Genomic DNA, 27,088 nt, shown 5'->3' with positions numbered 1-27,088 from the left:
TGATTTATTCTCATGATCACATGACTAATGCATAACATAGTGTGTGTTAATGTGTGTGTATGGGCTTGTCAGTATATGTGTGTGTGTGTGTGTGTGTGTGTGTATGGGTGGGTGTTAGTGTGTATGCTTAAAGTCTTCTAATGTGAACCACTCCAGGAGTGCATGTAATTCAAACCACACACACACTGTCTCGGGAATAGGATGTCTGTGGTCTGAATGACAATGACAAGGCTTGTTAGACTCCCGCAAACATACAAATACATGTACCAGATGAGTTTTTATGCTTGTGAGGGGTAGAACAGATATGCTAAGAATACAATGCTACAAGACCTTGTATCTACAAAATGTCAATGTTCAGGAGAGCAAAAAAACATGGCAGCCAAAGCACCATATCCAATGGGATAGACATTCCTTTGACATGCCGTGGTGGCTTCATTTTGGGGGTAAGACATCTAGGATTTGGACAGGACATCACTTAACCGATTATCTGACCATTAATCCAAAAAAGTCATTTTCACCAAAATTGTAGATACAAGGTCTTGTCACCCCAGTGATGATATGCTTTGCGTGATGTTGTCCATGCCCCAATTGTGAAGACAGCAACCCTGGATAGGTTCGCATTGAAGGCCTTTAATAAAGAGGTGTATGTGTGTGTGTGTGTGTGTGTGTGTGTGTATGTGTATGTAGGTGTATGATGTATGGGTGTCATCAGTTCTAGTTATTGAACTATTACTGTAGATGAAATCACAAATATTGATTATTATCTTTATATTGCAGCATGGTATCAATAGCAGTTTGTCAGTTATGAATCTCTTGCAGGTTGTGAGAAATATGACAACTAAAAACAGAAGAGAGAATAAATGTGAGATCTTTCTATTGTCAAATGAAGTGTGTAATGTGGGATACTTGTGTGTTTTCATCATTTCCTAGGTGTTCCCTTTATACGTGCTACGGTTGAGAGCATTTGAATGGTTATGACCTTTTTTATACATTGTTGACATGACAATGGTTTGCCTTGATGGAAGACAGTATGTTGCTGGAGCTAGGTCCATATTACGCAAGTTGATGCAGAGTGCAGTGTTGTTATGAAGGCAGTATAATTGTCAAATTTACAATGTGCCATATTCCTCAAAATTTCATCTGATTATTTGCAATATTGTTGAAAAATTCAAATGCTAAAAAACTGGGCAGTGAATCTGCATGTTTTATGTTACATGTAACTAATGGGGTCTAGCATTTCATTGCATAGTTCTGTAGTGCTTGTGCATAAGTCTGCAAAGGATATGCTACAAGTGTTATAGCTTTCTACTTTGTACGGTGCAATACAGCTGTATTTGAAAAATTGGCAGATACTCCTAGAAGAAGGGTGATAATGATGCAGTATAATCCATCGAGCACAACACATTTAATTCTTGCAGCAGAAATGCCTCATATTAATGATAGTATTAGAGGAAATCAAAGTTTATGTGATGAAAATAGGTTTTGAAATGGCGGAGATATCCCATAACAAAGAGGTCCCAATGAAAGGTGGGATGCGCCACTTTATTAGGACCACTTTGTTTTACATTGTTTTTTTTTTTTTATGCCTCCGCCACGAAGTGGTGCCGGAGGCATTATGTTTTCGGGTTGTCCGTCCGTACGTCCGTCCGCTTTCATTTACGCGATAACTTGAGTAATATTGACTGGAATTTTACCAAACTTGGTCCGAGTATGAAGTATGATGGGGCAATTATTTGATTAGATTTTGGGTGAAATTGGCTAAAGGTCAAAGGTGAAGGTCAAATCATGAAATTGTATCTGTTTATGCAATAACTCAAGACTGGATGGAGCCAGTTTATTTCACCAAACTTTGTTGGAGGATGATGTTTGATGGGACAATTACTTGATTAGTTTGTCAGTGAAATTGGACAGAGGTCAAAGGTCAAAGATCAAGGTCAAATCCTAAAATTTATCTGTTTACGTGATAACTCAAAACTGGATGAAGCAGCTTTCTTCAAACTTCGTCCAAGGATGATGTATGATGGGACAATTAGTTGAGTAGATTTTAGTGACATTGGCAAGAGATCAAAGGTCAAAAAGTCAAGGTCAATTGCTACAAATGTTGCAATTTCCCCCATATCTATGCAATACCCAAAGGTACTTTCTTGAAACTTGGTGTGGACATGTACTACTGCGTAAAGATTCTCCAGAGAGAGTTTCATGTCATAAGGTCAAAGGTCAAAAGGTCAAAGGTTAGGTGAAAATATTGCAATATCACTTTTCTCGCAAATGTTTCAATATATCTTTGTGGAACTTGGTACATACGCATGTACTGACTGGCAGGGATTATCTAGGGAATTTAGGGGTCATGAGTCAATAGTCAGGGGTCAAAGGTCAAGGTCAACTTCTCAAAATTTTACTCTTTCCCTCATATACTAGTACACGTCACATATATGCAATGCTTGCATTATTAGTTTCAAAACTTAATACATGCATAACCCAGGGCTCGACACTAACGGTGGCCCGGTGGCCCGGGGCCACCAAAAATGAAAGTCGGGCCACCAAATTTTAAAAAAGGGCAAATTTGGTGGCCCGCCTCGGGCCACCAAAATTTTTTGAAAAGTATGTCAATAAATTTGTAACTTTTTGCGCCGGAAATTAGCAGTTAAATTTGTTCAAAGGATGGATGAAAAGGACTGAATGAATGCCTCAGAGTGAGTGTTGCAAGTTTGTTGAAGTTTATTTATGAGTAGATACATTCTTACTATCATAAATCTTAAATATTTGACTCATTAAAAAAAAGGACTTTTAATGTTTTTTATTGGGTTTTTTTTCGGGACACCAAATTTTTCTCTCGGGCCACCAAAAATTTGAAATTTAGGATTTTTGTGGCCCCATCGGGCCACCAAACAAAAAAGTTAGTGTCGAGCCATGCATAACCTAATGGAGATTCTCCAGGAAATTTCCAGCCAGAAGGTCAAAGGTCAGAGGTTAATGGTCAAAGGCCAGGATTCAATGCCCCCCCCCCAAAAAAAAAAAAAAAAAAAAAAAAATCTATTTTGTACCGTCATTACACTCTTTCTTCATACCTAGGAAAGTACTCAATGCATAAACTTATAAAAAGGTCCATCAGAATTCAAGTAAAAATTCTCAATTCCCCAAATATGTGTTCCTGCACTCTTAGAAGATTATAGCAAACCCAGGTAAGACATTTCTGACAAACCTGTCATTTCAATATTTTGCTAGTTATGTGAAACTCATGGATCACACATTGTGAAGACATGTTGTACTATACTGTAAAAGTGGTTTCTTTCGCGTACAGAAACTTTCTCGGTTTCCATCGGTGTAGACTTTTTTGCGTGTGTTTAAATTCGCGGTTGGTAATGATAGCGTTGTACAAGCGACGAGTTCAAAACATTTTCGCGTGATGTTAAATTCGCAGTTCAACCTCAAAGCGCGAAAAGCGCAAAAATAAAACCACCGCGAAAGAAACCACTTTTACAGTACTCCTATTGGGAGAATCATGCATTATGGCGAAGGCATCAGTCGCCATAGCGACATTTCTAATTTTTTTTTGCATATCTCGGCCATTTCAAAACCAATTTTCATCAAATTAACTTTGAATTCCTCTTAGAATTGTATGCTCTTTCATATTTCATAAGTGGTTTTCAATTATCTCACAAAAAATAAAATCTGAACCCCCTCCCCCATTTCAACCAAACTATGCCATCCCTTTTATCTCGTCGAGGAAGTGGAAAGATGCACACATACAAACATCAACACAATGCTCCTGAAACTTCAAAGTACTGTAAAAGTTGAAAATTTTTGCGGTGTTGAAATTTTTGCAAAACCAGGAACTACCTTGAGAATAAAAGCACACAAATATTTTTGCTTGTTTTATGTAACGCTATTAACTGTCCTGATTCCAAGGAATTGAAAATACAGTACTCTCCGCGTAATCGGGTATCGCTTAAACGGGTACTCCGTTTAATTGGGTAGTAATGTCAGAGTCACTTCCAATGCACATTAAAATTACCTGATAATCGGGTTGCCTCTCGGCATAAATGGGTAAATATTTTTTTGCTAATCTAATTTCTACCCACATTGTATGGCAGATTTATATAACACTTAAAAAAATCATGCATGTCAAATTTTCCACGGCTAATCGCATTCTCTGCTAATATTTTGCAAAGAAGACCGATCATTTGGGGAGTGATTAAACTTGAAAACGCGTGTACACGTACCAACTTGCCACACGAAAACGAACATTACACATGTAGCTGGCACTGATCACAATAGCATAGACAGACAGGAGTTGAACACACTTGCGCTCCTCCCTTGCTCCGCAACAATATTCACGATACGAGAAGTTTGCAACGAAAATCAGGCCATGCACCAGCTCCATAATTTTGCTTTTCCCCAGTCACTTCTCGAAAAGTAACCCCATAAAAAGAGTATAAATTATTGCTCGTGACATAGCAAGTATAAGTTATGTAATGTGCCATGCAAGCAGACGTGTTAAGCATACAGTGTAGGTGTTTGGTGCAGTGTAGAATGCAAGTAAATTCACATTGTGGGTGTCAATACTGTGAATGAGACGTGTTCTTCTGTTAATCGGGTACTCCTCTTAATCGGGTAAGAAATGCTCTGCATGAGCCTACCTGATTATGCGGAGAGTACTGTACCCGAAATTTATCTTACCTAGCCAAGCGCAAAAAAATTACTTCGCAAAAATATCCATTCTTATAGTACGTACATGTATTTTAACTTAAACATCACTTCTGTGTGCATCAATGTTTGCTCATGTACATCCAGAAGTCAACCAGTACATGTGCCCCTTTCTGTGTAAAAAGGGTGCATGCGAAGAAATGTTATCACAATGTGTTTGAAAGATACATGTCCTCTAAACATGGATATTTTCGCACGAGTAATTTTTCACGCTCTGCTGGGCAAGATGAATTTAGCATGTTGTAATTCCACCTAATCATGACATTAATTACTGGAACATATGGCAAGCAAAAATATGCACATGCTTTTATTTTCGTGCATTTTTGGTTGTGCTAAATGTACAAAGATTTCCTCACAGCGAAAATGTCCATGTTCACAGTATGCCTTAATATACGACATTTCATGCTGTATATAAGTATTAAGAATAACAAAACAAGAAAGCAATCCGTATATTTGAGATATGACAAAAGAGAGAAAATGGTGTGTGTTTGTGTATACGTATATATATATATATATATATATATATATATATATATATACATATATGTATATATTCATGTATATCATATATATGTATATCTATATATCTATATATATATATATATATATATATATATATAAAACGAAGAATAAACCGGTAATGCAATATTTCGCCAATATATAAGAAAGAATGAGTTTATTGAGCAACTCAAATTTTCGGTGGCTTCCATCCACCTTCTTCAGGAGTCTCGACGCGGAAGAAGGTGGATGGAAGCCGCCGAAAATTTGAGTTGCTCAATAAACTCATTCTTTCTTACATATTGGCGAAATATTGCATTTCCGGTTTATTCTTCGTTACATTGGAGCCAATAAGTGAATTCGCAACATGTTTATATATATATATATATATATATATATATATATATATATATATATACCATTAAACTCGCATACTTTGATGTCAGATTGGCTGAATATCGCTTTGGGAATAACTCGGAGGCAAAATAACATTTCTGATATTTCCTTATGTATTTCCTCTTCTTATACCCATACTCTCAAAATTTGTGCGAGTCAAACCATTTTCTTCAGTCCCAACTGATTCAATTTATGGGAGGTTGACTGTACATAATCAAATATATAAACATACATGTTTATATATTGCTACACATAATAATACTAATACACTTGAAATGCAAACATAAGCTATGTGACACATGATCTCATTATAACAAAGTACTTTTAATGGTCTCCAACAGTTTGACATATCCTGCACTTGCCAGTAATGAATGCAAGTTTTGCAGTCAGGGGAAGAATTGTAATACGTGTACCTTCAAAAATTGCAAGCGAGTATGATTCATTACAAGCCTTTTATTAGTTGCAGTTTCATTTCCCTAGTTTATAGACACAAAACTAGCACTTCACATCACAACCATGCGATGTTCCTAGAATACAGTGACTCTACCGTATCGCACATACACTTTCTGAGAATCTTGCAGAATGTTTTTCTTCTTTTTTTTTTTGTATATTTTCTTCTCCTTTTTTTTTAATCCCTCAAGATGATACATTGAATGAGATAAATACCAATACACATAACCATGAGCAATTCAATGTCAGAAGAGGGAGTATATATCAAAAAATTAAAAAAAAATCACAGTGACCAGGGCAACGTACAATACAGTCTTGCATTTGATCGTGAAATTCTTTACCGCAGGATACCCTGGAGTAGAAGTGTGGAAACAGCGTTGTAAACAACCTTACAATCAACTACAAAGTTCTTTTCCAGAGTACCTTGGCCTTGTGAAAGAAAAGGAAAAATGATACTGCTAAATTTGAGTCTGAGCTGCAACACACAGATGAGAGAGAAGAGGTTTTACAAAGAGTGTCAGCCAGATCAAACTCACATTCACCGGTTGGCCATGGCTTGATGATTACAGACACCCCTTGAGTAAAAACTGGGACCATTACAGAATGCCATAGTGGTATTTCAGTCTCAACAATGCCCCTTCACAACTGTTCTGTAGTTGTTTAATTTACAAATGCTGATGGGCCGCCATCAGTCTCTGGTGTTTAACAACAGAAACCCAAACATACACACATACACACACAAAAAAAAACAACACACACACTAAAGATTTCTCCAAGAATATGTTTATGTCTAGGTCCTTAACAAATACAAGAGAATTACTTTGCAACCATATATACTTTGATTGGTTTGATTTTGGGTGTTGTTTCTAAAGTATGTATCAAATGAAATTCTCAAGATAACAACACGGACATGATCAAATCATAATTGTGTGGTTCTGACAGCATGCATTGCTTGAATTGATAGCTGTCATTCGCACATGGATACTGAACGAACATTCTTGCTGCAAATGCAATCCGTTTTGCAATTTGTCTCTTTTCCAATAGATTTTTAACTCAAAGTACTTAAACAAAGCTTCCCATATTATATAGATTACAATGAGTGAGCGTTTAAATAGACACAAATAAGTACAATGAGCACAACCAAGCTTTTTCATGTTAAATGTCAGGCATTACTTGCAAGTAGTAGGCGTACTCGGTCTGCCGACAGCTTACATACTTGCATCATGTTTGCTACTTTACATGCCATAGCAAGTTTCAACTTCACACTCCTTATAACAACATTTTATCCTGGAGGATTTGTGGAACGAACAAGTCTTTGAAAATGTCTGAGAGTATCTATGCATCCGCCCCATGTTTTTACAGCTATCAGTTCTACATTTCTGATCGAGATATAGAGTACATAGTAATGATTAACATCCAGTTGCCTATAGAAGTTCATGTGGTACCAAAGTAGCTCTTTTTTTTTTTTTTTTTTAACTAGAAATTCATGCTTACACGTATGATACACATAATTACAGTTTGTAAGTGTGCATATATCAGACCAACTGAAGTACAGATGACTTAAGAAAAATGCGACTATGTTGATTAACATTCTCGATATGCATTGACACAATGGGGGGGGGGGGGGCTTGATGTTTATGATGAGCAGAGACAAGAATTGGCATTTGATCGAGGTTGCTTAGATGCAAGTCCATAGCAAGCATTTGATAAGAAAGTGTCAGGAAAAAATAAAAATGCTCACATCTATAATGCAATATACGACTACAGGGAACCCCATTTTCAGGAGCCGCTTCATACCACTGAACTTTTCTCGTTATATCCGGGATATACCCAGGAGAATATAAATGGAATGCCTCCTGCAAAATGCCCTCGTTATACCAGGTATCTTGGCTATGTCTGACCTCATTATAACAAGGTTCCACTGTAGTAGACAATTTTGCGCTCACAAAACAAACAGAACCAGTGCAGCAGCTGAAATTCATACACCAGACACGGGACATGGTGTGCTATATCCAAAATGTCCAGAGCTGGTACAAATGTATGTGATTTTTATACATTCTTCTTTGAATTTACACACTACAGGCTGATAACAGAAAACTAAGCATCTTTCTTCTGAATACACACACACACATTCTCACACTCCCTCTTTCTTAAAAATGATAAAACTTAAGAAACAATGATTAGTCTGTACTCTTCAGACCCAGGCCATATTCTAAACACAGAAAAAAAAAAGTATGTCCAACATGGCAGCCATGGCAAAAATCACATTCGAAACAGACATGTTTATGCTACTTTAGTCTACATTACTGTGTGCCTTTCTAATAAATATATGGGCATCTTAAAGTCAAAGTTAGAACAGGTAAATATGGCATACATTAAACCAATGATAAAAGAAAGAATAACACATATAATAATAATTTTGAAAGACCATTTCAAATGCAGGTCTGCTCCAAAAATAATACATTTACATCCTGGTTGTAGCACATCTACATGTACATGCTAGAGGTAGGGATTCTCCAAAACCTTTGTCTCTTTCATCCTTTTCCCCTTACCAACGCTATTTACGAGTGCATCACCGAATGGCACACAGTTTGATGGCATGTTTCAATCAAGACGTAGAATTCTCAAACCTTCTGTGGGTTACAGAAACAGTATCAAGATCCTCCAGAGTACAAATCATCTCTTTGTACTCTTCTGCTCATGCGCAAAATAGGTTTTTCACTTGAAAATAATTAAACTTTTCTACAATCAGCAAGTTGCAATGACTTTAATAATTTGTGTATGTATGCACATCACACAAAAAACTTCACCCTATCACATTAGTTTGAGTTATACATCTGTAAACACACACAGACAAAAAAAAGAAAGAAAAAGGAGTGGGCTAATAAATTTGTACATGCTACAATACATTCCTCACCCACAAGAGCAACAGTATTTGCCCAGTCTCATACATGTGACATGATATAACACTGTAAGTGTGGACTAATGTTTTCCAAACCTGCAAATTACATGCCCTAACCTCTTCCCACAAGATACCAGAAACTCCACATATTTGACATGGTACTTCATATTATGTCTCTTATTCATGTGTCTAGTTTTAAACCTTTACAATGTACTTTCCTAATAAAGTGTGACCTAAACATTGTGCTTTATTTTCTCTATGAAGGTAATGACACAAAGACTGTCAAATATTGCAACTTGACCTTTGACCTATGATCCAAAAAGTCACCAATCTCAATATTACATTTAGAATTTTTACCAGAAAAATAAAAGATGTATCTCCACTCACTGAACATGTTGTATCATCTTCTGGACAAAACAATCTGAACATTTGACTTTTTAACCCCACACCCTGCATTTGGATGCAAAAAGCAACAAATAATCTCTGTGAATTTGCACACCCCCTCCTAAAAGAAAACATTCAAACCACTACGGCACTGAATCCTTTGACTATCTTTCCCAAAGCATTTGATAGATTCCCATACAAGGAAACTGGAGACTCTGAGCTTAATCTTTTTCTCCTTAGTTGGATTTGTTCAAAGTTTAACCTTTCTTAATTACCCCTGCACCAAATACTGATTGAACTGGTCGTAAAAAGTGTGACATTTAAGACGTTCCCTGAGACCAGTGCACTCCGTTCACCCAACAAGGACTCCAAAATTTAGTCTCCTCATCTCTGTATGATCGCACTTCAATATACATGTACCAAGTTCTGCTTAATTAACCATATTTGACTGCAAATGTCCAAAGGTTACGATGCAACGATCGACATATGTCAAGCCAGACACACTGATAGACAACCATTGCCTTGATCGACGGTGCTTTATCCAATCCAGAATAATGCAATCAAGAAGAAAGAAAAACCTAATGTACTCTCACACTATGCATGGTAATCAAAACCTCACAGGAGCTCTGCACCCAACCAAGCTGCAATCACAAAGTGCTAAATTTTGTTTGGTTGGTTTGTTTGTTACTGGCCAAGTCCCATGCAAACTGTATTAAAATGTATGTACTGAAGACATTGATACACTGTACATTGTAGCACGAGAAGTCTGAGTACTCAAATTACGGTGTAAATGATGAGCTAACAGTGCTGCAAAATTCTCTGCTGTACGCACTTGCATATTTAGCCTGAGTCAGCCAAGACGTATAAAAACAGGAAGAGAAAGAATCTAATAAATGAATAAATATATGAAATATTATGAAACAACTGTACATGACAAAGTGTGTCTGGTGTCTGAGAAAACATGGAATTAACAACAGCTTAGCTGTCATGTCAGAACTTTTCACCAACTGGGGCTATTCATGCACTGCTCGGGCCCAAACCATTCAAAACTGAGTACAATTATGTAAACTTTCATTAGTATTCTGTCACGATAGCCTATGGGCTGGCAAACACCCCAAGTGTTTTTGTCTCAGGAAATTAACCGAGACTTACAACAATATCAAATATAACAGCGATGGCAAAAAATTACATACATGGTAGGATGAGACAGACCTAGAGAAATACATGGAAAGGGAGAGATAGAGAGAAGGTGAGAAATAGACAGAAAGACATAGAAGGAGATGGGTGTGAGAGGGAGAGAAGCATCAGAAGGAGAACCGATGAAATGATGCAGGCTGATGGGGGAGGTATCATCAATGGGAATGGTTACAAGCGTATCAGGGCAATTACCCCCAGAGGGCAATTACCCCCCGGCCAAATACTGGTTAGTGCTAAGGTTAGAGTACAGATTAGGGTTAGGGTTAGGTTTAGGGTTAGGAGCTTGGAATAGGGTTAGGGTTAGGTTCAGGATTAGGATTAGCATTAGGGCCAGGGAAAGGGTGCGGGGTAATTGCCCAGGGGGTAATTGCCCTAGACCCGGTTACAAGCATCTCAGAGTTATGGCTCTCAGCATATACCAGATGATATTTACACTATGACTCCAACTTCATAACAACCTCCTTCCTTACAGAGAGAAAGAAACATGAGGGCAAGAAATAGATAGATACCGGTAGATAGATAGATAGCTAGATAGATAGCTAGATAGATAGATAGATAGATAGATAGATAGATAGATAGATAGACTGATAGATACAGAGATAGATAGATAGACAGATAGATAGATAGATAGATAGATAGATAGATAAATAGATAGATAGTGTGAGAGGAGAGGAAGATAGATAGAGAGAAAAAAAGACTAAAAAAACTAATAATAATTGATGTGACGGTGCTAAAACCTGCTTCCCTCTGGAGGTTGGGATAATTTTGCATTCTCTTTGGTGGTCATACAACGCTTGATGTCTTGTAAGACGGTCTTAATTGTGTAACTCCTCTGCCATCGTGCTAGACTTGGTAGAGTGTTCCGTATCACCTGTTGATACACACAAGAAAAAAAATGACAGAGACATATAGGGAGACACCTTCAGAGAATGAGAAAGATAAATAGATTAGATAGATAGATAGATAGATAGATAGATAGATAGATAGATAGATAGATAGATAGATAGATATATAGATAGATAGATAGATAGATAGATAGATAGACAGACAGATAGATAGACAGATGGATACATGTAGGTAGATAGATAGAGGGAACAGACAAAATTCAAGAAGACAGATAAAAAGTAATAGAATGTAAAGCAGCCTTAGTTATGTTACTGAAGTTAATCTAACTCTTTATGTGCCATGATGTAAACTCCCTGTGAGCAACTTTTAATATTCTGAGATTGCAACATACCCATGCTTTAGGAAATCGTTTTGCTTTTCAAATCTATGTAACCTTTAAAATTTGTTAACCCTGGACTTGTAATGAGCAAAATGGTAGAGAATATGCCAAGCTTCGCTTTGATGTAAATTGTATGACAAATCTATGCTTGCTTTTCTTTCAAATGACCAGTACCTAGATTATCATAGAGGCGTGTACGACTTGTGCACACAGAACAGAAATGGAAACTAAGAATTTTCTCGCAAATCCACTAGGGAATACCCCTTGATTGTCAATCACCACTTAAAATGCAAGCTACATATGAAAGGCATGGAATCGCGAGAAATGCTTTCAATGTACAGCAGCATTTGGCGATTTATAGATCGTTTTGGGCGGGATTGTGCGTTTGAGCAAAATATGCGAAGTTGGTACGCCATCAACTGAGTCGAGCGTGCTAACATGGCACATAAAGAGTTAGCAGTCTTTCCAGTGTCACACCAAGGACCGGAAATTGTCATTATCCATACTAACAGAAATAGAAATGTGATGACATCCACAATGCTCTTGTAGGAGAGAGCAAAAAGATATGACACAAAGTGTTTTATTATGACTGCATGCTGTGTCACTGTCCCTTTAATGTCTTTCTTGATTTGGATGCCCCAACATAGCTGTAAAGTTCATGCTCATTTAAATATATCTTTTTGTTGTGATCACTTTGTTTCTTTATATAATAACACTGCAAGTTTGGTATAGCACACTGAAGAACCTATATCCTCATTCAAAATTATCACAATACCTGAAAAGAACCCTTCTGTGTTTGGATCTTAAAGATTTTGCAGAAATCTTTGATTATCACAGAAATTACACATGATCTAACTATCACAAAATGTTAACATTAGAAATTTCTTCACTGGAATATGAGTATTCTCAGGCCAACAAACATTGCTGAAATGTTGAACATTTCTGCCATAGAAGGATCATTACATATTTTCCATTAAAGGAACATTACATATTTTCCATTGAAGGAACACAACATTTTGACTTTGTTTCAATTTCAATTGTGTGAAAATGATGGCCAGTATTTCTATGAAAAAGCAATCAAGCAAGGTTCTACAATAACCAAAGCAATATCAAAGAATAACATCTCGGGCAACAATGGGCATTTTATGTATATTTCAACATCTTTTCATGGTGGACACAACATCAGTGTAAGGAAAAGCTTGCCACTGGGATTGTGCGAAATGGCAAATCCATCTAATTAGCCACAAAAGTGAGCCTGAATGTGCTAACATACCTCCCCTGTCTGTGGATTGACGCAAGAGATGGCGATACGTGTTGTGAAGCAAACTGTTGGTGGGTGGTCTGGGTATTTGGGTCCACATCGTATCTCCAGGTTGTAAATCCTACCCTCATAAACAGTCTGTGGGGGCAAAGCAAGACGGAGGGAAAAAAAATTATCATCATCAACTGAACTTTTAAGAAACGGATTCTTTGACCCAATGCCAGAAGTCCCTAAACAGATATAATTTTGGATGAAAGTGAATATACTCTAACAATTACATTTATGAGAAATGTCATCATTTAGAACCTTTAATGTTTGCATTTCATGCACACAGAACCCAAATCGTGGTACCAATCACTGAAGAGCACTATGTCACACCAAATACTAAACACAACATGACCCTAAAAAGCATTATACTAAACTACACTGCATTACCCCCTTAGTCCATGCTACACGATACTATACCACACTACACAAAACCAAGCTACACTACACCAGACCAGTGTGGTCCAGAAAGATTCATGTTCGACATGTCTCATGAAAAACAAGGAAAAGTAGAAATTACGCGGTGCGTAATATATGTCCCCGCCGGAAGTAGCATTTTGTAGCAAAATGTACAATACAGGTCAAAAATCAAGGTCAAAGGTCAAAGAAGTCAAAGGTCAAAATTCTGTGTAGAAGTTTTGTAGCCCTCACCTGGTGCCATCACATAAAGCAAACGGAATCGAAATCGGGTTAGAAATGGCGAAGGAGTAGCATTTTGTAGCCATTGTACAATATATGTCAAAAATCAAGGGCAAAGGTCAAAGAAGTCAAAGGTCAAAATTCTGTGTATCAGTTTTGAAGCCCTCACCTAGTGCCATCACATAAAGCAAACAGGATCGAAATCGGGTTAGAAATGGCGAAGGAGTAGCATTTTGTAGCAAAATGTACAATATAGGTCAAAAATCAAGGTCAAAGGTCAAAGAAGTCAAAGGTCAAAATTCTGTATACAAGTTTTGAAGCCCTCACCTAGTGCCATCACATAAAGCAAACGGAAACGAAATCGGGTTAGAAATGGCGAAGGAGTAGCATTTTGTAGCAAAATGTACAATACAGGTCAAAAAATCAAGGTCAAAGGTCAAAGGAGTCAAAGGTCAAAATTCTGTGAAGAAGTTTTGAAGCCCTCAACTAGTGCCATCACATAAAGCAAACGGAATCGAAATCGGGTTAGAAATGGCGAAGGAGTAGCATTTTGTAGCAAAATGTACAATATAGGTCAAAGGTCGAGGTCAAAGGTCACAACTGAAATTCTGTGTACAAGTTTCAAAGCTCCCACGTAGTGCTATCATATAAAGCAAACAGAATCAAAATCGGCTCATAAATGACAGAGAAGTAGCAAATTGAAGATTTTGATCACACACGGACGCACACACGGACACACACATACGGAGCCCGTTTCATAGTCCCCTGCTCGAACTCGTTCAGCGGGGACAATACAATCTTGATATTGAGCAAGGCTGTTGTATGCATGAAGCACAAATTACTTAATAGACATAAAGCTCCTTCAGGCTGCAGGCTGGCTCAAGTCCCTGGAAGCTCTATGATTCTAGCTGCTCTATGTTATCTTGCCCCCTTTTTTTGTTGTTGTAGAATACTTCACCCACGATGAGAGAGCTGCAGTCAAAGGATGAATCTTTCGCCAGACTAATAGTAAAATTACAGATCTTTTATGCATGAAACATATTTGCACAACTATTTTCAGCATGCTGTTAATTTTGAGCAAGACGCTTAGACTATCACCATAGAATATCTACATGTAGTCACATACAACACCATACAACACATACAACACCAACATCCCTCCTATTTTCCTACCATCATGTAATTATATAAATAATGCACATAAATGAGGGCATTAGTAAGAATTACACACACACACACAGTATCTTTGAAACAGTCTAACGTACCCGAGGTGATAGCTGACGGTGTTTGGACTGCTTCGCAGTGTACCAAGAGAGTTGGTAATCATACTAATGCCAAAACGAAATAATTCTCAAGATACCAGGGCCCCATTTCATAAAACTTGTTATCACTGACAAGTTGTCACAGTTGTTATAAGCTACTGAAATCCTTGCATCTGATAGGCCAAGAGCAAATTTGTCACAGAAAGTGGCAGTTGTCACTGATAACAAGTTTCATAAAACGGGACCAAGGTCCCTACCCTTGGTGGTCCCAGGATCATGCCCGTCCACTCCGAGAGAGACATGTCGTCATCATTGAGCAGCCCCCAGCTGCTGGTACCATCCCCTCCTTTCTGGCCTTCCTCCAGCTCTTCCAGTAGGCGGAAGTTTCTTGGTACAACAAAATCTGGGTGAAAGGAGGAAACAAGAACAAGTCATGCAATGTCCAATAAAGATTCACTACAAGTATGTAGGGAGAAGGCACTGTATACGCCAAATATTTCACAAGGTTTTCATTTTCGCAAATTTTGCGAGTCGGGTGCTTTTCGCAAAATTAAAGACACACGAAAATAATGACTCTGCTCCCGATATGAATGTGACGCACACATATACATTTTTCAGTTCAGTAGAGCACTCCATGATCACGTATTCAATCACTCGCTAAATCGTCGGGAAGTCCCGATACGCAAAAATTTAGACTCGCTAAATATATGGTGTTTACAGTAATCTTTAGAATGATGGCCTTTGGGCCTTCAATCACTGTTTGTTTATACTGTTGTTTTTTAAGGTACAATTTGTATCATATGTACAATTGTATACGTTCATTCCCACCACCTGACTAAAACAATTATTATTTAATTATGAAATATTACAAAGCTGTCTTGTACTTCTATCTTCACTCACATTCATACAGATAGCTACATGTAGCCACTCATCCTGAATAGAAATACACAGTCTATCCAGGTACTTTCCTGACAACTAACCACTCTTTCACAAACTCTATTGGACTGATACTCCCCAACTTACACTGTATGTGTACTGTATGTGTACAAATACAGTGTACGCTTGTATATGTGACAGTGCATCACAAAACGAACAAAAAGTCGCATGCACTGATTTTGTGTGAGGACTGAAAATGGGTGAAATGGTCAACCTAACCAATCTTGAGTTTTTCATATTTTCTGAAAGAGCAAACCCTTCTTCTACATTATGTTAAAGTTTGGGATCATAAAACAAACAGGAACTTCTGTTTTCAGCAGTTTTTCTCAAACACGTGTTGGTGGAATAGTGTGGTTAGGTGTTTCTCATAGAGCCTTCTTTTCATTTCTTTAAAACATTGTCCATTCTCTTCACTTTCAGCTCCAATAACTTTGTAAAGAGTGATGCTACTGCATTGAAGTTGGCATTAAGGATTTACAAAATGTGTTAATGAAGCATGCTCAATTTCAGCTTAATCTGATAATCTCTTCACTGTTGTTGCTCAGGTGATCAACATCCTGTTTTTTGTTCCATTCATCCCACAGCTAGCACAGCTTGGTAAAGATTAAGTGCTTTAATAGACCCTATACTTCAGAGCCTTTTTTTCTCAGTTCACACTTTCCAGGGTGTGGCCTTTCTTTCCAATATTTAGATAGGTTAGGAGAGTCCATTTGAATTGAGTTATACCTCATTTCAAAGCTTTGAGTCTGCTCTTCCAAAATTTGTTCTTAACTAAAAATGCATGTCTGGCGACTTTTTGTTGGTTTTGTGATGCAGGGTCATACATGGTTCATCTTCAACATTCTAAATTGTGTCAACCCTCTACCTGGATACACTATGTCATTTTGCCTGAAGTGTATTATCCTTTATAATCTGTGTATTTTTAAACATACAAAACACACTCCTCTCTCAAGTCACTGCAGGTGTATTCAAATTCATGAAATTCTTCCGTCGAGGTATTTTCATTGCAACTGATTAGGCGTTTTCACATCAGCCCCATGCTTCGAAATAGCGCACTATTTTGCTGACTATTTTCTGCGAAAAATATCTCGAGCTTGGATTTTTATCGGGCTGATGTGAAAACGCCTATTGACAATCACTGTAGGTGTCTACTACGGTACTATGGTCATGGATTTCACACTTCCTAACCGCTATTAAATGTTGAAAAAGATGTTACTTCCGCGCTAGCACACTGCCGAATAGTCTTTATCTACATCCAGCAGTTAAACACTAATCGTTTCGCAAGCAAGTGTTCAGGGTAGAGGAGGGCAGATTACTCTCGTACCTGATTATTGAGCCTCTTTATCAACAGATTTTAACAAGAGGCCACCGAGCAAGAGGCAGATTTATCTTAAAAAAATTTCTAGAAAATCTAGTTAGACCCTGTATCACTCAGACCACTCTATACCTGCCTTGCTCTGCTGTGTATGTAATACTAATATAAGTTACATAGGGCCTAATTACAGTCTAGGATACCCACTCATGAGGGGTGCTCCTGCTCACAAGGATTCCCCCACCTCATGAGCACCCTGGCCATGCTCATGAAGCCCACGGGGCGAGCTGCTCATGAGGCCCCAAGTTCAATAAAATGCTATGTAGGCCTACAGAAATCTCCTCACCAGCGTGCACAAGCTCAGAGCTACCAAGTCTCACGCATTCTGAGTGAGACTCAAGCATTTAGGGGTCGTCTCACGATCTCACGCATGGCACCCATTTTTTCTCACGCATTGGTCAAAGTCTGCAATTTGGGCACATAATAAGGAGCATAGCTCAAAGGATGGTTACAAGGATACTCAAAGTGATAGTTACAATTGAAGGCATATTTTCCTTCCGTCTTTCAAAATAAGTAAAAAATAGTCACTTAAGTATGCACCTGATTGCACCATTAAGAGCTAAAAATTGAAAAAGCTCCCTGCCGTGGGAGTCCAGGAAGGGGGGGGGGGGGGGGGGGAGGCTGCGCGCACATCCGCTCGCCGAGATGCAGAGTCATAAAAATCTCACTCATAAATTTCTTTTGAACTTGGCATCCCTGCAAGCTCGCTCTGAAAATCCCACAGCTTGCATGCACGAAAGGCACCCAAAGGCTTGTGCAGCAGAATTTACCAAGAAAGTGAACCCTAAATACCTACAAAGTCATTAGTTTGCTGACAAATTCGAGTACCGGTACCCACTCCATCAGTGTGGAATGGTATTATAGTAATTTGTAATGTACCAGTATGTACAAGATGAGGTTAGTTCTGGCTTTGTTTTTCTCTTTACGATTCTTTGTAAAATGATGTCAGACTTCAGCTTCATCCAAGCGAGGCTGATTCGTGCGTGGAGAGGTGATAGCCGCAGAAAAAAAGCACCAAAACTTTCGAGCTGGATGAGGCCAATAGGTGCAGCAGCCCTGCATTGAGGGGACCCGCTGGCATCCTTGTTTTGATGGGTCGCTGCACGTCGGTTGATTAAAAAACTTGATTTCTGTCAAAAAGCGCAGACAGAATTTTTTTCTTCTTTTCAATCATGGACAGTGCAGTGGTCATGTGGTGTGTGTAACAAAAAATCACTGTGCAAAATTGCAACAAAATATATGTCAGATGTGAGATGGATGAAAAGTGAACCAGGGGCCTCATGACACAAGTATGAGCAGTTCATCCCGGCCCGGGGGTCTCATGAGCATGGGCATGGACGGGATGCTCATGAGGCGGAGGGGTCTTGATGAGCGGGAGCACCCCTCATCAGCAGGTTTCCCAGATTGATTACGGTGATGGGTTTACAACGCCCAGCTCAACTGAGACTCAGAGTCAGAGCCGAGACAAGGTGGAAACAACATTACAATCCTATAAATTTTCACTGCACTTATTTTATAGAAGTTAGACTCTAACAATGTTAGACAATTGAATTGGGTCCCTAACCGTTACGGGCGTTAGAGTTAGACCTGTGGCCCGTTGCATAAAACTTACCATTGTCATTGAATTTCAATGGTAACTACCGTCAAAATCAGGTGTCACAGCCAATCAGCATCAAGGATTATAGAATTTACCGCTAATTTGAAGACTTACCGCTAGAAAGGAGCGGTAAGTCCAGCAGTAAGGGTTTTTTTATGCAACAGGGACCTGATCCGCTTGATCCAGGTATCCCATCAAAGTAGAAATCTAGGCCTATACTATAGTACTACCACTAGAACTCTAGTTAGTAGATATATTTAGTATTAGTAATTTAACTGACAAATAAACTTTAATAGTTAGAGTAAAATACACACCACCACCACTGAACTACAATTTAAAGCAGCATGCAGCACGGATTCGATAGGCACAACCCGAACAACACAACATTGCAACAGTATTTTAACACACGTTCAGAGTAAATCATGACCCGCTCGGTGTCCCGTAATTGTCGTCTCCGGTCATAAATATATCACACTTACTATCATTTGCAGTTAATACAGACGTTGTGAAACTAACGGATAATAAAACAATGCTTTACCTCCTCCCGACATTTTGGAAAAACACTTATCACGTCGTCAAGTATCTTCGTTTCACTTCAGAATTGTCCGCCTTCACGTTCACAGAGTCTCTATACACTAATGCACACGTACACTTGCTGGACACAGCGAGGACTACACACAGACAGCAGCACGACGTACAATTACCGTACCGCTACTCCTTCATCATCGCGATACAAGTAGCAACAGAAGTATGATAGCGCCCTCTCAACTTATCAGCAATAACCATGTACACTGGAAGATGGATGGAGATAAAACCAATATTCAAGGTGAAGGAAAAAAAAAAAGAATGAAGAAAAGAAGAAGAAGAAGAGAAGGAGAAGGAGAAGGAGAAGAAGAAGCAAGAAGGGGAGGAGGATTAGGAGAAGAAGAAAAATAGAAGAAGCAGGAAGAAGGAAAAGAAGAGGAAAGAGAAGAAAGAGAAGAAGAGAGAAATGATGGAGATTAACAAAACGAAGTAAGAAAAAAAGGAGAAGAAGAAGGAAGAGAAGGGGGAAAAGGAGAAGGAAAAATTAGGGAAATAAAGTGTTACTTTTATATGACAAAAATAAGAATGAGAATTTTGTAGGGGTGTGTATATAAGCCAACTATAGGGTCTACCAGTAGACACTGCCTGAAACCTGGATTGAAGAAAGTGGTTTAGTTGAAACCTCTGTGACATTCCACGAGATACAAGTACCTTGTATTGATGACGCTTGCAACTGCATTCTGCAGAAAACATGTTTTCAAATTAGATACATTTATCTTTTCTCGTTCAGTACATCTTCATTCCTTATTCCTTACCAATTTAAATAGGACCTTTACTTGCAGGGATATTCACAAAGCTCTACAAATTGAAGGAACACATGTCATCCAACAGATGCCATCACCGACTAAAAAGACATTCTCTTTTGGATGTATTCTCTTTGTTGGACGACATGTTCATTCTGGTTTTTGTTTCATGTTTGTAATGTTTTATGATATGTATCCTTTATTCTTTACCTGGTGAAATAAATAAATAGATAAATAGATAAATAGATAAATAAATAAATGAAGAATAAATAAATAAATGAATAAATTTCCTATATCACATTCATTCTTATCAGAAATGTGTATGCGTGTGTGTATGTGCACACATATGTGTATGTGAGTGCGTATGTGCATGTGTATGTGAAGAGTTTGTTTGCAAAAACCGATAAGTCCATATTTGCCAAATGGAGATATTTGCGATTAAAGGTCAAGAAAAATAAAGGGAATAATAGGAAAATTTTTGCTTCTTTTGACCATAACTTCAAAAATGTACCTTTATACGTAGTGACCAATATATCATTTAAAAGGTATCATTTTGTACTTTATGACAGTGACCGTACTTCAAAATCTTCAAAAATGGACTTATCGGTTTTTGCGAACAAACTCTTCATGTATATATGTATGTGTGTGTATGTGTGTATGTGTAAGTGTACAAATTGTATGTATGTGTGTGTGTGTGTGTGTGTGTGTGTATGTAAAGTGTATGTGTGGATTGAGTGAATGTAGCAATTTATTAGCAGAACACACCAGAGAGTTTGAGGAAAATCACACAATCCGTTCAAAAGTTGTGAATTTTTGAAGTTTCAGTGCTGCCATCACTGGATGAGAAGACTACTACAGTTTGTGATGTTAAATGCATAGAACGATAATGAAGATACAAAAGAATTTAACAAAATTTCACAGTTTTTTTTTTTTTTTTTTTGAGTGGGGAAGGGGAAGTATACTGTAAAACATGATATATTCGCGGCATTAATTTTTCGCGAATTGTAGCCGATGGCCTTTTTTGCGGCATGAAATTTTCGCGAACTGCCACTGACATTCAATGCATATAGTGTAGACAAGAACTTTCGCGTGCATTTTAATTTCGCGAATCTTGGCGCTCGCGAAATTCGCGAAATTAAAATGCACATGAAAATTCCTCGTTTTACAGTACCGGTACATTACTCTCAAACATGATATGAAGTCCATATTTGCCAAATGGAGATATTTGCAATTAAAGGTCAAGAAAAATAAAGAGAATAATAAGAATATTTTTGCTTCTTTTGACCATAACTTCAAAAATGTACCTTAATATGTAATGACCAATATATTATTTAAAAGGTATTATTTTGTACTTTATGACAGAGACCGGACTTCAAAATCTTCAAAAATGGACTTATCGTTTTTTGCGAACAAACCCTTCATATTTTAGTGGCATGAAATTTTTGCGAAGTGCCTGTGGCATTCAATGCATATAGTGTAGACAATAGCTTTTGCATGCATTTTTAATTTCGCTAATCTTGGCTCTTGCGAAATTACAATTTATGGAAACACTAATCATTCTACAGTACTCGACTTGTCACTGAGGTACATCAAGGGTAATCATTTGCCCTGCCTTTTGAAAGAGGCAAGTCTAGTGGTCTTTTGTTATGCGAGGAAAATGACAATTTTCTTTATAATTTTTGTGACTCTCACGCAAATCCATCTCTTACAAATGCACAGGCATACACACAAACAAACACACACACACACACACACACACACACACACACACACACACACACACACATACACATGTTCACACCCACAGACATAGACACAAGCACAAACAGAAGGAAACCGAAAAAAAAAAAAATAAAAATTGGGACACAAGCACAGTGTAAAGGTGCCAGCACACCAAACATGGTAACATGGTAACAGCAGCAGTCTGGTGTTTTGCTATGGTGTGCCAAAATGAATCATGTCTGGTTCTCTTAAAAAATCTATAACTCGATACAAAAATCATGAAAAAAAATCATACTTATGTCAAAATCGAGAGCAACAACACAACTGGTTAAAGATTTATTTTGAAACACAATTATCAGCAGGGAAGTGATACTCAATTGAAACATAACCAGATATGGTTCCGTTTGCAGAGCTGCCAACTTTTGTAGAAGCCTTTCAGTACTTTGATGGCTGAAAATCAGTAATTTGCACCTTTTTTGAGTGAAAATCAGTAATCCTTAACAGTGCTATAGAATTTATCACAGACAATGATTTCTAAAATCAGTAATTTGCTTGTAACCTTCAGTATTCTTGTCCAATTTCAGTAGAAATTACTGAAAATCAGTACTAGTTGGCAGCTCTGCGTTTGGCGCACCATAGCAAAACACCACACTGTTGGCCGTTACCATGCTTGGTGTGCCGAGGCCATAAGACTGCATCAAAGCACAAAACGCTGAGAAGATGGCTCCAAATCACACATATTTTATTTGGGATATATTCCCCTCTTGTTGTTATTCACTCATGAGACAGCATTCCCATATACACGTAGGCATAATCATACAAATAAATGTACTGAAGTCACACACAATGTGTATATACTGGGTCAAAAATTAAAAAATGAAATTACCATGGGTGCTATGTTACACCACATAAAGTGTGACTGTAATCGGCCATAAAAGGCTCCTGGCATTCACAGAAAAAGAAAAAAGGTGCAATGACAGCCCTGGGTCAGGATGTTAATTTCCCCTTTAACAGGTTGGCAAAGTTAAATATAGCAGAACCAACATTCTCAATAAGAAACACTGCCACATTAATCCTGCAATGTTTTGAGCTGTTCATTCACACTTCAGTGAAAAATTGCAATGTTACATTACTGCAAGAAGTCAAGGGTTTTTAGCTACTGTAACTATTCCTTTGCAAAGTGAAAAAACATTATTGACGAATAGTGCCATCCATTACATTATTTGTAAGATACTTATTCTGAATACTATATTGGTAGAAAGCCATTTTCATAACATATTTTATAATTTGGTCTATACTCTCTACACAGACTATATTTCAGCTTTATTCATGCGCTTCAGCTACAGTTATTTGTGACTGCACACAGCTACTACCGGTTATATTTGGAGATTGTATAGATAGAATAGAATTGCTCTAAGTTGTCATTCACTTTGAGGATACATATCTCTCCTTACAGCAGCAATATTATACCACAAGGAATGCAATACTTATTAACCCGTTGAGGACGGTTTGATTTTGCTACAACACGCATTTCCCATAGACACCTGCCCGAGTATACTCGGGACTCGTCCTCAACGGGTTAATGTTATGCACTACATGGTCAGACAAACTGTGCAGATTAAATTGTTTGTGGTCCAAAGTAACTGCATAAAAACACTATAGAATACTCTGCAAACAGACAGATGGAAATAACTGTAATACCATACTGACCATTAACAGTCTTACACTCTTTACTTGATACACTGGGTACACCACAGAAGCTACCTTGTGGCTACAATTCAGGATTATCTACTCATGCCACTACTCATTTATTGGAGTCAAAAAAGTTATAAGGAAGCCAGTCAAAGATGCTTAAGAAACACCAGGCTATAAACACTTGGGAACCCTTGCAGAAGTTCAAACTAACAGTTCTTTGAAGCAGGTACCGGTCTCTGATACATTCAAAATTTGACTTCCATATGCAGGTGCATTTTATCTGCCTTCTGCTCAAGTGACGACAAAAACTTGTTCCTATAATGTTCTAAATATGATATACTGGTATACTAATCATCTGAACTAATTTGTCCAATCTAAAAGTCAGGTGCTGTTCATAAAATCAGATCAGCTGCTCTTTCTATTGCCATGTTTTTGTTGACTGCTTTAATTTTATTCTAATTTACTGAACCTTTGATGGAGTGGACTCTTATTACAACTCCTTGCTATCAAAAAAATAATTTTCTTATATTATCCAAAGTTTGTGATGTCGGGGTTTTAAAAGCAACAAAATACATTGTACTATGAAACTTTGAACTGGCGCAAGACAATATACTCTGTTAAAATGACAGTTTGTTACAATGGTGTTCCGTAAATTAAGAGTCCATGTAAAAGATAATGTTTTGGAGCCACTGTATAATGTAACTCTACGTGGTGAAGATTTACAATAGAAATTGATTATGGAAGTACTTCATGATTTTATCAAAGTTCAGAAGAGTGCAGAATTTTTAGGAAATTCCCACACTGCAAAATATTCCATGTTGACAGTATGATTGGAAATCCTTTATAGGACAGTTCATTTTCTTCGGGTGGAATTACCCGGACCAATAATTTGTTTCACATTAGGATTTCAATGAGGAATCAAACAGCCTATGGATGATCAAAGGTTATTTCAAGGCGATGAAATACAGGTACAATGTATACTGACACCCTATTCAGGGTAGGTTGTAACGTCTTGGGTCCCAATTCTTATTTTTTTAGAAATTGTAATGCTGTATGTCGTACAAAAAAATAAATAAAATCAAAACAACCAAAACCACATCATCATGCCATACTTCTTCATTGGTGTAACTGTATTGGCCTCATTCTTTGGCTAATTAAAACTTGTATACACTTCAACAAAGTAAGGTGTTTATTCACCTAACCACAATTTCTAATTCCAATACTTGAGGTGCCTGTCTTTCAAAATGGTTGACCTTTGACCTCTTCTGAAGGAATCTCAGCTGCATCAAATTGACACCATAGGCAATTCATGTACCTTTTGCACTACATGTACTACTTTCTTAGTACTGACTGAGACAGCCATATTTCATTCCAAATAATTGTCATATTGACATTGGCCAGCAAGAATGTATACATGGCATCAGATTATGACATCTGATTAGATGCTACTAGACAGACTAAACCACAAAATGAAGCAGCATTCTTATTTCATTAGTTACAAATGTGACCTCGATGGCTAGGAAAGGGATACCCCCTAACTTTGCATAGTACTGAAACTGCACATATTTCTGGAATACACATCACAAGTAATTGCCTAAACTCATATTCAAAGTACATTGTAATTCTAGTTCTTATCACGCTGCCTATTATATCACAATGGCATACTGGTGCTATATTGACTGGAACTGATATATATATTGTGCAGATTGGCCAGGCATGTTCTTTCCTAAAACAAGTTTGAGCTCTAATGGACACTGACAAATGTCATGAATTTTCATTCTCAGTCCACAAAAAAGGGACAACACAGGCTCTTTATCTGAGACACCTGTGTAAAAAGACCTATTGCTGACTTAGTCAGCATGGGTAAAACCTCGATAACAGTAAAAGGAACCCTTGTATTATTAGCTAATAGAGTGTCTTTTCATGTGTGTTAAGAATAAAGATGACATTCTTTCTTCTAATCTTTACATTAACACTACTGGTGAGCATCTTAAAACGCTTTAAGTAGCCTTTACTTGTACAATACTCCCACACCTAGTCTTCATACAACTGTACTTCGACATGGAAAAGTATGACCAAATGCAGGATCATTTGTAAATGAAGACTGCGTCAGCTATGGTGCATTACACTAAAATTACTCTCTCACAATGATGATCTGTGTACTGACCAGAATATTTGCCTTCCGAATAATATAGACTCCATATCATTGATATGAATAAATGAAATGATTCTATATGCATTACTGTGTCTTGATTACTGGATGACTGCATAGTATAATGTATACATGTAACACATTTGTCTTACCTTGAGCAAACACTAGAACTACACCCTTACTCCAAATTTTGGCTATTTCACACACAATAGGAGATAACAGCTTGTGCATGTCCATGGTATAGGCATAAATAAATAATCGATAATCAATTATCGTAGCATCCTGAGGCCCTTTACCTATGTTTCCAAGGTAATACCAAGTCCAATCTTTACATCTGTCACCTGCTAAGATCAATCATAAATAGTCATAATAAATACTGGAAGAAGGAATGTAGAAATTATTTCATGTCAATGGTAGTAAATATAAGTTGGCAAAATAACAAATCCTCCGTCAACAATGCCTATGTAGATCAAGTTCTCTCCAGTTTTGTTTGGTTTTTTTTCCCCCTTCAGTGCGAGGTGGTAATTTTGACTTTGGGGGAAAACTCAATCTGGGAGGATTCTTGACTTATTAAATGACAAGGTTCTCATAGGATGACTGTTGAAGGACTATTTCAGCTGTACTAAACAAGATGAAAGTATTTCACTACAAGTCGAGAAAAGGAAGCGACAATTTGCTGTCATCACATAGAAGATGACTTTGCTTATGGCTGACAGTACTTTCTGCAGCTTGGAAAGAATGGAAACGAACTGCATTTGTTTTGAAACCAAACTTGCAGTGGTTCCTATTTCAGGAATACACATATATAGAAAAAGAAAAGAAAAAAAGAAACATCAAACACGAACTTAAAAAAAAATAGTGTTTATAGAAACACATTTGTTCCACGGCTACGGACGTAAGACAAAGTAAATATTCACGATCATAATGTAACAGAACCAAATTACAGTTTGCAGCACAAGAATACAACAGCGAAAGATCTCAGCCCTATCGAACATAATATTCATTACGACAGAAACTACCTTAGCCAATAGTCCCCATCAGCTTTTTTTAACAGACTTTCTCCTTGTTACCATGGTATCTTGTTGTTAGCCTATGGTATTTAGTGACTATCGGAATGAGATTCTATGCAACAGGGCCCAGAGCACATGATTAAAGACAGACAATACAAGGTTAAGACAAACATACAGCTGTTTTATCAATCTACACACAAAAACCACATCAAATGTCACAACATTCTACTGACACTGAAGAAAAATGATATAGAAAATGCATATCTGTACATTACATTGCATTAATTTCAACACAGTTTGTCGGATGCAG

The 27,088-nt window shown here is 37.6% G+C and overlaps 1 protein-coding gene across 1 annotated transcript; it reads right to left on the bottom strand.

Annotated features, from left to right (window-relative positions):
* Positions 1-11,264: 11,264 nt before the first annotated feature.
* LOC139730999 (ubiquitin-conjugating enzyme E2 variant 2-like) lies at positions 11,265-19,569 on the bottom strand. Its single transcript, XM_071641870.1, has 4 exons — positions 19,410-19,569; positions 15,224-15,369; positions 13,033-13,158; positions 11,265-11,405 (listed from the first exon to the last, which is right to left on the bottom strand). Exons 1-4 carry the CDS (start codon positions 19,420-19,422, stop codon positions 11,265-11,267), a joined length of 426 nt encoding a protein of 141 aa, XP_071497971.1. The 5' UTR covers positions 19,423-19,569.
* Positions 19,570-27,088: the final 7,519 nt, after the last annotated feature.

The sequence above is a fragment of the Diadema antillarum genome, unplaced genomic scaffold (genome assembly GCF_040938485.1).
Source record: "Diadema antillarum isolate AM-2024a unplaced genomic scaffold, OU_Dant_1.0 seq00000348_RagTag, whole genome shotgun sequence".
NCBI lineage: Eukaryota > Metazoa > Echinodermata > Echinoidea > Diadematoida > Diadematidae > Diadema > Diadema antillarum.
The sequence above is the reverse complement of the archived record's forward strand: the minus strand, read 5'-3'. Positions and strand labels throughout refer to the sequence as shown.

Coding starts and splice junctions, on each gene's coding strand:
- LOC139730999 (XM_071641870.1), bottom strand. Junction 13,159..15,223: donor TGATCCTGGGACCACCAAGG/GTAGGGACCTTG, acceptor TTGCCCCCACAG/ACTGTTTATGAGGGTAGGAT. Junction 11,406..13,032: donor TCAATCCACAGACAGGGGAG/GTATGTTAGCAC, acceptor GTGTATCAACAG/GTGATACGGAACACTCTACC.